Source organism: Bubalus kerabau, chromosome 6 (genome assembly GCF_029407905.1).
Source record: "Bubalus kerabau isolate K-KA32 ecotype Philippines breed swamp buffalo chromosome 6, PCC_UOA_SB_1v2, whole genome shotgun sequence".
In the NCBI taxonomy this organism is placed as follows: domain Eukaryota; kingdom Metazoa; phylum Chordata; class Mammalia; order Artiodactyla; family Bovidae; genus Bubalus; species Bubalus kerabau.
In genome coordinates this window covers 1,784,905-1,797,732 of record NC_073629.1, presented here as the reverse complement: position 1 = coordinate 1,797,732, position 12,828 = coordinate 1,784,905, and the positions used below count along the sequence as shown (strand labels likewise).

The 12,828-nt window shown below is 41.9% G+C and overlaps 1 protein-coding gene across 3 annotated transcripts; it reads right to left on the bottom strand.

Annotated features, from left to right (window-relative positions):
* Positions 1-363: 363 nt before the first annotated feature.
* On the bottom strand, positions 364-11,713 carry CREG1 (cellular repressor of E1A stimulated genes 1). 3 transcript variants are annotated; one of them, XM_055587178.1, is made up of 4 exons: positions 11,278-11,707; positions 8,120-8,239; positions 4,765-4,949; positions 1,530-1,669 (listed from the first exon to the last, which is right to left on the bottom strand). In XM_055587178.1, exons 1-4 carry the CDS (start codon positions 11,632-11,634, stop codon positions 1,666-1,668), a joined length of 666 nt encoding a protein of 221 aa, XP_055443153.1. In that variant the 5' UTR covers positions 11,635-11,707; the 3' UTR covers positions 1,530-1,665. The 3 variants fall into 3 exon arrangements, with proteins under 3 accessions (XP_055443155.1, XP_055443153.1, XP_055443154.1); XM_055587180.1 differs by lacking the exon at positions 4,765-4,949 and having other exon boundaries at positions 364-1,669; positions 11,278-11,713; XM_055587179.1 differs by lacking the exon at positions 1,530-1,669 and having other exon boundaries at positions 4,761-4,949; positions 11,278-11,710.
* Between the last annotated feature and the right edge of the window lie 1,115 nt (positions 11,714-12,828).

The following is a 12,828-nucleotide window of genomic DNA, read 5'->3' as shown; positions in this document are numbered from 1 at the left end:
TTACTTGAATACAGGTGTTTTTACATGGTACCAAATGATGAAGAGAAAATTCACAATAACTGAGTAAAGGGAAAATACAGATAGACACTCTCAATTTAATTCTATCACAAGTTACCTTGGCACCCAAGGCCCTGAGGAAAGACCCTTGACAAAGACTGCATTCTGCCAGACCTCCAAATTTTAAGACACAATGAATCGTTTACCAATAGGAAAAGGTCAAGTTATTCACTTTAAGCTTTAAATCAGCCAGAAGTTAATTTAACAACCTGCTAAAATAAAAACACAAAGGGATTTCGGCAGTGGACAATGAAAAAAAGTGCAATCAATATTACCATCTCTGTGTAAGAAAATAAATATGACACATTTCATGAAAATAATGCTTTTTATTATTAATGCTTTGAGTAAGAAACCTTCTCCACCAAGTTTAAGACACATCATTTTTCTTAAAGAGAAGCTGTTTGCTGGATTGCAGGTAAGTTCATTTTGTAGTTTCAAACTCATATTCAACTTCCTTTCTCTTAGCCATTTAAGGATTCAGTTGCTTGATTCCTGACACACCTTTTATAAAGGATCTCATAGAGTCTTCTAAAATCATGTCTATAGGTAATAAAAGCAAACAGTTTCTCCCCTTCTGAAGAGATGTGATTTTTAAACCGTGTTGTCCCCCCTCTGATGACCTGATTTAGGCAGTAACAGCATTAGAAGCCCCTTAGACATCTGAAGAAGTTGAAAAAGGCTTGGGCCATTATTGAGAGAGTTGGAAGATGGATTTTGGCTCTGGTTGAACCTAGTCCATGTCCAGGTTGATGTTAAAAAATGTTATAAAAGAACACCAGAAATAACTTACACATAAAATGCCCCCCCTCTTTTTCTTTCATAATCCCCTTTTGGGATGAAAAAAAAAAATGTGCTTGTGTGTAAGTATTTTGAGTGGAAGAAACTAATTACACAGTGTCCACTTAGCTGGGGAAATCAAATTCAGAAAATTTTATGAACTTCCTTTATTAAGTCCAATTAAGGAAGTTTTATCATCCTTTGTTCTAGATATTTATCACTTTAGACTTGAAGAGTATTTTTTTTTTTTATGTTCTGTATAAGAGATAGTTTTGCCTTGTGTTGGATTAACAACACCCAGGACTGTCAAACGTAAGTGGACCACGAGTGGGATGCTCCACTTATGTTTCATCATTGTTTGTTTGTCTTGGCAAGATTTATCCAGGTGCACTCTAATAGGAGCCCTTAATACAGACGCAGGCAGCAGCTATGGGGGCGTGGCCCTCTCCCCAGCACAGCGGGTTTTCAGGAATTAAGAACACATACTTGAGTACTTTCGAATGCCAATGGTCAATCTAAAACTGGTAACTCTTCCTCTTCAAGGAGCACTGTTGGCAAACTATTTGGAATTAATGGAATAAAATGCTGATCATAAAGACATGTCTCTATGAAAATGGCTTCAAAATATGAAAAAATATATAATATATCCAACAATCTCATCTTCCAAGAAATCCAGTAATAATCCAACTCAATTCTGTAAGCAAGCAAGCAAAGAAAGAAAACTGGCTAATCTTCTGGCAAACTTTCCATAGAAAAACAATAAGTGCTTCAGATCTATGTGAAACTTCCTCAGAAATTTCACGCATGAGGTTAAATTCGCCATATGCTGCTTCACCTAGAGAGGGGAAAAGAGAGGAAGAAAAATTATTTCATTAAACTGACAAATCAGAAGTTAACTCATTCTTGGGAAGGGCTAGAAACACTTCTGATCTAAAAGTTTTTAAGATCTCAAGTTAATTTTGGCCATTTAGTGTAGTAAAGAAAAATCTGAGATTGCTAAAATGCAAAAAATTCACTAGTAAAATGAGTCCTGGTTTAGGGTCAGGCCTAGGGTCTTCATCTCAGCTCTCATCCCACCTCTCCAAGTACGATGCTGATGCACTTTAGCAAGCACTGCCAGGACAAAACACTGATCAGCAGCTGTGGCTACTGTGATCACCTCATTCAAGAATGTCGGAAGAGTTAAAAGACAGATGAGACAGAAGGGGGTCCCAAACATTAGAGCAAAAGAGCAGCAGTCTTCCAGCACTCAGCCGGGGAGGTGACCGTGATCCATTTTCCTGCTGTAGCCCTGACCACGGATTTCCATCAGGAAATCCATCTCCAGGTAAGGGAGGGCGGGCAAGTTTGCAATCCATTGACCTCTCATTACCTCCGTCTTTCCCCAGAGGCCTGCTGCTCAGGCTTAACAGTGAGAGGAGGCAATTGCTGATACTTATGAGAACTGCTTACCCAACCACATCTACAAATACTTCTGGTAAACATTACCACCTTCCATTCAATACGAGTCTAGCAAGACAAGGACTGTGGTACACTCTCTTGGGCTACTAAATAGTCCTGCTGGCAGACCTGGTGGGTGGAAACGTGGGGGACCCAGTCCTGGGCTCTGAAATGGGTGGGAGTCAGAAGCATCTGTTGCAGGTCACATTCAAGGCACTTCCCATTCCTAGGATTCTCGCATCCTGTCTCAGGAGAGGTCACACCCTGGGCTAGTCTTCTGCCCTCCTCTCACAAGGACAGGAAAAAATGCTCCCTCTTATCTCCAAGCTGCAGAAAAGGCCCACTCATCCATGTTAATAAAGTAGAAACCTCAAATTTATCTTTTTCATTGACTTATTCAATGTGCAGACTTATGGGTTTTCTTTTCCAGTTTTACTTTGTTATTAAAGCAAACATTGCCCTCCGGCATGTAATTTAGACAAAGATAACTGTACTTCAGAGACTTTTATGTCCTGTAAAAATGAACTTTAACCTTGAAGAATGGGCCTGTCATCTTACTGACCGTCCTCCTTGATAATTTGTTGCCCAGCCATAATGTTATAATTGCTGCCTCTGTCCTCCCTCCTGAAAAGATGGCTTTTCAGGTCCAGAACACAATCACTGGCCTGGACCTCTTCTCCTGCAGGCACAACAGCAGAATAAATGCCATGACTGATTCGTTTTTGTTGTTGTTAGATTCTTTATTCAAACAACAGTCAAGAATCTGTCTCAAAGGATCAGCCTGACAAGTAGCCAGTGTTTATTAAACACCTACTCTGTGCCATGCACTAGGTTTTGTTTGGAATGAAAAACCAAAATTAAAACTTGAGTTTTGCTGTGAAGAGATTTACAGTCACGATGGAAAGGCAATGGTTCACCAGTAGATCTGTTATACAATATAATAAGGCAGAATAAATGAATGCTGAGAATTTAGGCGCCAACCTGAGCTGCAGCCTACAAAGTCTAGCTTAGCATGGACACGCTCACGTCCGCAAACAGCAGTCAGTCTGTCACAAGCAGGAAGGTTTAAATTACACTGGAACTGGAGCCTGGCCAGCTGCCCGCGATGTGACCAGGGGGGCAGCAAAACCTCCTTTACAAACAAGGTGAAGGTTCTGGAGCTAGAATGCTGGGCTTTGAATCCCAGCACTATTGCTTCCTAAAACTTTAAGCAAGTTTCTGACTTTTCTGTGCATCAGCTCTTCATCCAGGGAAAAAAAAAAACACCGACTACCTAACTCATAGGACTGCGGTGCGAGTTGCGTGAGTTCAGACATGGGAAGCCGCCAGGTAGCGCCAGCCAACAACGCCCGCCAGACGCCCCGGCTGCCGCTGTCACTGCCGCTTTCCTGCCGTCGCCATCCGCGAGGCCTTGAGGCTGCCCGACGGCCAGCGCGACCCGTGCCGCCTGGGAAAAGCACCAGTCCCTTCTCTTCCTTCATTTGAACCCTAACCTAATTTCAAAAAATTTGATCACACCCTTCTTTCCTGTCCCTTTCCCATCTTCAGGTTATCATCTTTCATTCTCTCTGATTGCTCCTTCCCTCCAAGTGTCCATTTTCTGGCAGGATATACCACACACTCCCACAGGCACAACAGGACCAGGGCCTGAGGATCTGGGTCACATGCTCAGACTGCATGTGATTCCTTCACGTTGGGTAATGTACCCGGGTCTGACTCTCATGAGAAAATGCCATCATGGGTCAGAACTAGGCTCCACAAGCACAGACCTAAGATAGGGTCTTGGGAATTCCCTGGTAGCCCAGTGGTTAGGACTCAGCTCTTTCTCTGTTGTGGCCCAGGTTCAAACCCTGATCAGGGAACTAAGATACTGCAAGCTATGGCACACAGGCAAAAAAAAATATATAGTCTCCACCTGATGTCCTAGCTTGTAGATAGAGTTCAGGGTGTCTGTGATGGGGAAAAACTGGGATGGAAAGAACTTTCCATTAAGCTCTAACTGAAACATATTATTCTCTTTAATGATGAATGCAGACAATAAACTAAGTGGTGACCGTGTATTTGTGATGGCCACTGACAGAAATACAGAAATGACAGACACTTTCATATCACGGCACTCTTGCTGCCGATGTCTTAAAATATTCAGTTCTCACTACTCTGAAAGTACAGAAAGGTTATGGACTCTCTACTGGAACTTACTGTTTAATGTATTCATTAAAAAGCCAACATATTACTATATATCCTGTATTTTATAAAATATTTTTATAAATGTATTTCCATATGTATTTCCATATAGTTCCATATAGTTGGTTTCTTTTGTAATCTTATGTACTTTATGTATTAAAAATACTATTCCTAGGGGAGTTGTAGGCCTTACCAGCTTGCCAAAATGATCCATGCTACAGGAAATGGTTAAGACCCCTTTAGAAGATTGAGGACCACTGATAAGGGCTGCAGTATCAGAAAGATGGCAGGTGTGTAAATGCTTACTGAGATGTGGCGTTATAGTATTCTGCAGGTGTCACTGTTTTTGGTCCACCAAAGTAGTCCAGGACCCAGATATTGGTTATATTCAACTTAGCGAAGAACCAGTTATGGCTGGATGGCCAGGTTTTCATCTCAGGGTGTCGAATGAATAACGAATTCTTTGCAACGTCCATTTCTGTTTCACTCACCTAAAAGACATACATAAAATAAACCTACTCCTAGCAATGACATTTTGTTTTCTTGGCTGTTAAGAATGTGTGATTCTAGCATTCCACAAACCCTAAAGAGTTTATTTAGTTATAAATCCCGATTTTTTAAATTTTTATTTCTAAAATTAATTATTGATCAATAATTGACATATAACTCTGTATTAGTTTTAGGTGTATGCAATATAAAGATTTGATATATGCATACCCTGCAAAATAATCACAAGTTTAGTTAACGTTCATCACTACACATAGTAGTAATTTTTTCTCACCTTTTTTTCCCTTTGTGCTGAGCACTTTTAACATCTACTACAAAGTTTGATCTTAAGCAGTAAAAGAAGCTTGAAGAAATGCAGAGACCAATGGAGATTTCAAATGTTGGTGATAACATATATTATAATGAAGTGGGAGACCATCATGAGTTGTGTAACATTAGGACTTTCATCCCACAGCATGCGTATGTTAAACACATAGATGGGCGCACATAAAGGATGTAAGTCTTTAGAAGAAGCACAATGGAACTCAAGTGCATCTGCCGCCCTCCCCCTTTCTCTGACCACTGAAGAACACTCAGCTCCAGAAATGCAGCCACACAGAATTTTGAGACCATGATTAAAACTCATCTGAGGTATTCATGATTGACAAGGTCAAAAAGTCTGCCTACTGGCTTGGCAATCAGATCAGTCCTCATGATAGCTTGCCCTTTGCCCTTCCCACTGTTTTATTTAACCTCTTCTCTCTAGCACTCACCCCCAACTATCTAAATTTACTTATAGTATTTAATATACTCTCCCTTATCTTCAATTTTTAAAATTTATTTTTAATTAGAGGATTAGTTGCTTTACAATGTTGTGTTGCTTTCTGCCATACATGAACATAAATCAGCCATAGGTACCCGTATGTCCCCTCCCTCATGAACCTCCATCCCACCCCTCCAGGTTGTCACAGAGCATCAGGCTGAGCTCCCGGTGCTATACAGCGAGTTCCTATTGGCTCTCTGTTCTACACATGGTCATATATATATGCCAATGCTACTCTCTCAATTCATCCCGCCCTCTACTTCCCCCTCTACGTCCATAAGCCTGTTCTCTGTGTCTGAGTCTCTTTACCTACCCTGCAAATAGGTTCACCAGTACCATTTTTCTAGATTCCATATATATGCATTAATGTACAACATTTTCCTCTGACTTACTTCATTCTGTATAACAGGCTCTAGGTTCATATACCTCACTAGAACTGACTCAAACTCATTCCTTTTTATGACTGAGTAATATTCCTTTGTATATACATACACATCTTCTTTATCCTTTCATCTATCAGTGGACATCTAGGTTGCTTCCATGTCCTGGCTATTGTAAATAGTGCTACAATGAACACTGGGGTACGTGTCTTTTCCAATTATGGTTTTCTTAGGGTATATGCCCAGTAGTGGGATTGTTGGGTCATATGGTAGTTTTATTCCTAGTTTTTAAAGAAATCACCATACTGTTCTCCACAGTGGCTGTTGTCAATCTACATTCCCACCAACAATGCAAGAGGGTTCCCTTTTTTCCACATCCTCTCTAGCATTTATTGTTTGTAGATTTTTTGAGGGTGGTCATTCTGATTGGTGTGAGGTCATACCTCATGTTAGTTCTGATTTGCATTTCTCTAATAATAAGCAACGTTGAGCATGTTTTCATGTGTTTATTAGCCATCTGGATGTCTTCTTTGGAGAAATGTCTGTTTAGGTCTTCTGCCCATTGTTTTATTGGGTTTTTGTTTTTCTGTTGTTGAGCTGCATGAACTGCTTGTGTATTCTGGAGAGTAATCTTTTGTCAGTTGCTTCATTTGCAATTGTTTTCTCCCATTCTGATGGGTGTCTTTTCATCTTGTTTATGGTTTCTTTTGATATGCAAAAGCTTTTAATTAGATTCCATTTGTCCATTTTTGCTATTTCCATTATTCTAGGAGATAGTCATAGAGGATCTTGCTGTGATTTATATCAAAGAGTGTTCTGCCTATGTCTTCCTCTAAGAGTTTTATAGTTTCTGGTCATCTTTAATCCATTTTGAGTTTATCTTTGAGTATGGTGTTAGGAAGTGTTCTAATTTCATTCTTTTTCATGTAGCTGTCCAGTTTTTCCAGCACCACTTCTTGAAGAGACTATCTTTTTTCCATCGTATAATTCTGCCTCCTTTGTCAAAGATAAGGTGCCCATAGATATGTAGGCTTATCTCTGGGCTATCTTGTTCCATTGGTCTATATTTCTGTTTTTGTGGCAGTACCATACTGTCTTGATGACTGTAGCTTTGTAGTATAGTCTGAAGTCAGGAAGATTGATTCCTCCAGCTCTATTCTTCTTTCTCAAGGTTGCTTTGGCTATTTATGGTCTTTTGCATTTCCATACAAATGGTGAAAATTTTTTATTCTAGTTCTATGAAAAATGCCACTGGTAATTCGATTGGGATTACACTGAATCTATAGATTGCTTAGTCATTTTCATAATATTGATTCTTTTGATCCAAGAACTTGACATATGTCTCCATCTATTTATGTCATCTTTGATTTCTTTCATCAATGTCTTACAGTTTTCTGTATATGGTTCTTTTCTCTCCTTAAGTAGGTTTATTTCTAGGTATTTTATTCTTTATTGTTGCAATGGTGAATGGGATTGATTCCTTAATTTCTCTGATTTTTCATTTTTAGTGTATAGGAATGAAGGGATTTGTGTGTACTGATTTTGTGCATACTCCCCTTTTAATATACTTAATCTGCTTTCTGCTCTAAGCCACTGTTAAATATGGAAACAAGGAATCCATACGTGGGAAATACTGTACAGTATACAACATGGTCAGGACTATGAACTTTGAGCAGATGTTCCTTATATAGGAGCTTAACAGCTATTACATCTGTTCAGCTTCAAAAAATAGTTCCTTTTTCTTATTGAACATCTATCTGCTCAATTGAATAGTTCAATATTTTATTGAACACCTACATGAAAGTAACCAACTAAAACCTTTAGTTTTTATGAAATTACCTTACATATTAGAATATATTCTAACTCTGTACCTCAATCACAAATTTTATTTTATTCTCAAAATATGTCTTCCTTCACTGTTAATAACATACTGATCTTCTAAAACCAGTATCTGTTCTTACATGATATTTACCTTGATAACAGTTCCTGATAGTATTATGTGAGCACAGAGGGGACTCTGGGGATCAAATCCATATTTCCTGCAGAAATTAGTCTCTGCCAAAGACATGGTCAATGTAGCATATGGATTCTCCTGTAGAGAGAAAATGAAGACCTCTCATGTGAAATATTGTCTCTGAGAGGTAATAAATTTCACAAGTTGCATACACATTGTCCCCAGAACTTGACCATTCTTTCATGAAACAATGAATTGGAAAATACCACCTTCCACTTGGGAAAATTACTACTTGGATAGAGATTGATCTTTATCCTCTCTCCAAAAAAAGTGTGTTGGAGGTTGTTTCATATTTTAAGTAATTAACTTGGTAAGAATTATGTTAAACACTTTTCTTTTTCTTAGACTCCTAATTTGTCCCATACTTATCAGAGGATTATAACTACATTACCACCCAAATACAAGGCTGATCTCCAACTTTCACTGAAAGAGGTAAAGGATTAGACTAATGTGAAACTAATGCATAAGAATACCACAGTGGTTCAACTAGCTAACTGAACAATTTAAGCAAGAAAGTAGCTGAATCATGCTTCTTGGTTATCTTATGCTAGCAGAAACTGTCATGTGATTTCAAAATTGGAGAAGTTGCTCACTTCTGTTCTACCAGTAAGAGAATTCTTAAATTAAAAATGTGATATAAGCAAAATTCCTAATTCTTTCTTATTCAGAAATCAGCTTAATAAAAGTCTTGTTGACAGATTACAGCAAAATTCACCTGCTACATTTAGTGTTTTAAACCTCAAATGTCTTGTGTGTGGGATTTTGCCATCTCACAGTGACCCATCAAAACAGTGAGTCATAAAGAGATCTCTTTGGAATTATTAGGCCAAAAATTTGCTGTCAAGAAAACCTATTAGGCAAGGCTCTAGGGAGACCAAAAATAGGGAACGGGGAGACTCAGACAAGGTCCTTCCCTTCTCTGTGAGTTTATAATCTGGTTGAAAAGTCAAACATAAACAAAGTTTAAAAATGCAAAACAAAGACACAGAAGAGGTCAAAAGGCACCACATAACTAACTGCCAAGCAAATGATACAGGTAAGCATATTTGAAGTTCAGTGTAAGGAGATATCAGCAACCTGGAGTGATATGGAAACTCCAGGGAGCCTTGTAAGATAGTCAAAATCAGCACAAACCGTGAAAAGATGTATTAAAGGCAAAGGGCATTGTAACTGCAAAAACACAGAATGGGGAAAGTATACAATAAGACTGTGAGTAGTGAAAACCCAATTTGCATGAAAGCAAGCTTTCTGAGGGGAAGGGGTTAGGGACACAGTAGTGAGAGGTAGAGGGTTGTGGGTAGTGAGGGTGCCTCAATTCCAAGTCAAGGAGTCAAAACTATATTTTATAGGCTGGCATCTGTCAGGGCTTTCCAAGAACCACCTTTCTGGAGAGATGTTAAAATGCGGATTTCTTGGTTCCATTCCCATCCCAGGTATTTGCATTTTTAACAAACACCCAGGTGAATCTTATGCAGGTCTAAGTTGCCAGATGTTGTTAAAGGTTTCTGGGAGGAGGGCAATGCTGAGTGGTATTTTGTTCATGTTATTCGGGTGGGTAGGGTGGATAGAAATAGTCAGGAAGAAGATGGGTTAGAAGGAGGAGAAAAAATGGAAAGCAGAAACCAACTTTGGTTAATTGACAGAATCAGAGTCAGACTGATGCTGAAGTGGCCATGCTTTTTCACTGCCATCACGGATCTGAAATCCTGGGTAAGGGCCTCTTCGAACTGTCATTTTCTAGAGATGTCAAAGACTAGACTTGAGTTCCACCTGACAGCCATTAGCTGACTAGTCACAATTGAGTCTCTGCATCTGACTGTGAGTTTACTCATTTCCTGAAATGAGGAAGATAATATCAGCAAAAGTTTAAATATAATAGTGTATAGCAGTGGTTCTCACCCCCCCCCCAACATTAGAAGCATCAGGAGGGATTTGGGGGGGTGTTTTATAATAAAATGTTTTTAGTACAATGCTTTGGAATTGCACTTTTAAAGTCTTCCCAGGTGACTGTATTTGAAGCCAAGATGGACCATCACTGATGAAATTGAAATGAACTTGCTCTGAGCAAATGTCTAAGGGAGCGGAGTGGGTGACTGGGAATAAGAAAATGGAGGAACAGGGATGTATATACCTTAACTAAAGGAGGGTTAGCTCAGAGTATGCAGGCTCCCAGTGTCATAGATCTTCCCATTTTTCAACAAGTTAGAAATTTAGGCTTCTAATTGCAAGTTCCATTTTCGAATGTTGATAACTAATACAAATTTATTAAAAACAAAACAGAACTCTGCATGAGCCAAAGAAAACCCATCTGTGAGACATACTCAGCTCAAGGACCACCAGTTAATGACTTGCGTTTTGAAGGCAACAGATCTGGCATGAAATTCCAGTGTGGCCACCGGGCTTAGGGCAAGTTCTTTATCTGCAGAACCAGGGTGGTAACAGCCACCTCAAAGAGTGATTAAAAGACAGAATGAGTGGAAGATGAAGGGAAAGGTCATCCTGGCACACAACAAGTGCCTCATCAAATACAGGTTTCTTTCAATATCATCCATAAACAATGTTAACCTCAAATCTAGATATCTTTTGTCAAAAGGAACCTTCCCCAAATCTTGCTCCATCCCTAGACTCAGCATAGCTCTAGCCTTCCAGGTTGTGATACCACTTGACGCATCAGAAATCCACCGGAGAGGTATCAACTTGGCTCTGCCCCAAAAGGTGGACAAAGGGTGAGGACCTAGTTCTCCAGTCCGGTCTGCTCCCTACGTGGGAGGCTGATGTGCACCTGAGGCCTAGAACTTTTAATAATAAAAACCCAGTTAATGAGACACCGTGCCCCAAGACGACTCAGGTGAGAAGTCCTCCAGGTGCTCGTAAAGAATACACCCCAAGTGCGTGGCACGGTGACAAGGACGTGGGGGCAATTCTTGGTATTTAGTTGCCCAATAACTGGAAAGCTGCAATGCACGCCTAGCCAGCGCAGGAGAGACGATCCAGAGGTTTGGGCTAAGTTCAAACTCATCTCTATGAGGCCGGCTCTCCTTTCCAGGCAGAATTTAAGCGGTAGTCGAAAGGCTCGCGCTCCAGCCCCGCGAAGCCACACTGCCCCTCCGGCTCACCTGCAGGTTGCCCACCGACTGCTGCAGCGGGCTCAAGTAGAAGTAGGGCACGCCGCTGCCCTTGCCCGGGGGCCCATCGCTGAGCGATAAGACGTCGGCAAAGGGCCGGCCGCGCACCCCCTCCTGCGTTGAGATGGTGGCCAGTGCGCCCCAGTCACAGACGTTCGTCACGAAGCGAGCCACGAGCGCCGCATTCTCCCGGGGCGGCAGCGGCGGCAGCAGCAGCTCGGCGGCGTCCCACTCCCCGTGGCCCCGGCCGCCCCGGCCTCGCGCCGGTGCCACCAGTAGAGTCACCAGCGCGGGCGCCAGCAGAAAGGCGAGCACTGCGCGCACGAACCCGCAGGCACAACCCGCCATGACGCTGACCCCAGCGAGAGTTGGGAGCGCGACGGCCTACCCGACCCAAGCAGAGCCCAGAGTCGGGCCCCGCCCCCTCCGAAGGGGACCAATCGGAGCCCGCGGGTGGAGGGCGGAGGGGGCGTGTCCCTCGGCCGGCTCCTCCGCTTGCTGGGACTGACCGGTTACCCACCTGCTCCGCCCCCGCCGCCGTGAGGATTGGGAAATGGTCCTGAATAGGGTGTTTGTTTCTTCGATGCCTGATAAAACGGAGACTGAGAGAAATTAAGCAGCTTGCCTAAGTCATACTACTAGGAAAGGACCAGCCTTTTCATATGTACGCCTTCCTTTAATACCTTTGATTATGACTACCTGATACCTGAGAGGGATTGCTGCGCTTCCTACTTATGCTCCTCCTTTCCGTTTACTTCTCTGTAAGCTCTGAAGAGCAGCAAAAGGTCCCAGAGAGGACAGAAGCCCCCGATTTAGACTGTTTTTGTAAACTACTCCTGACGTTGGAGACTCTCAGATAGAGACACTTTGGTATTGTCAGGGTTCCATGCACGAATTTGAATTCATCGAAGCCAGTTGTGGCTTCCCAGATGGCGCTAGTGGTAAAGAACGCACCTGCCAATGCATGAAACATAAGAGACGCTGGTTCCTCCCTGGCTGGAAGGATACCCTGGAGAAGGAAATGGCCAACTACTCCAGTATTCGCGCCTGGTGAATCCCATGGACAGAGGAGCCTGGTGAGCTACCGCCCACAGGGTCGCAAAAAGTCGGACACAACTGAAGCAGCTTAGCATAGGAGCCAGTTGTGGACCTAACCCATCAGGCTCGGGGGCAGTGGTTTCATAAATGTCTTCCCCTTGCTGACCCTCCCCCCATGGAAGTGGCATTTCCTTTTTCTCCTCCTACAGTCTATTCTAGAGTGATTCCTCTTTCTGATACTCTTGGAAATTAACAAGTAACCTCATAACACCTGATCTGCCTTCTTTATAATTGTAAACTAAAGTCACATATCCCCGGAGTGAGTCCACATCTCCTTGGCGTGGCCTCAAACCCAAATTTTCATCATGGTTACATATGCCGCGTGGTGCTGCTGCAGGCGTTTGTCACTAGTAAGCCTGGCCCTGTCAACTCCGTAAGCCGTGTGAATCTGGTCTCTGAGGCTGAGATGTTCAACAAAGGTAAGGTAACTTCCCTCAGCTGCCC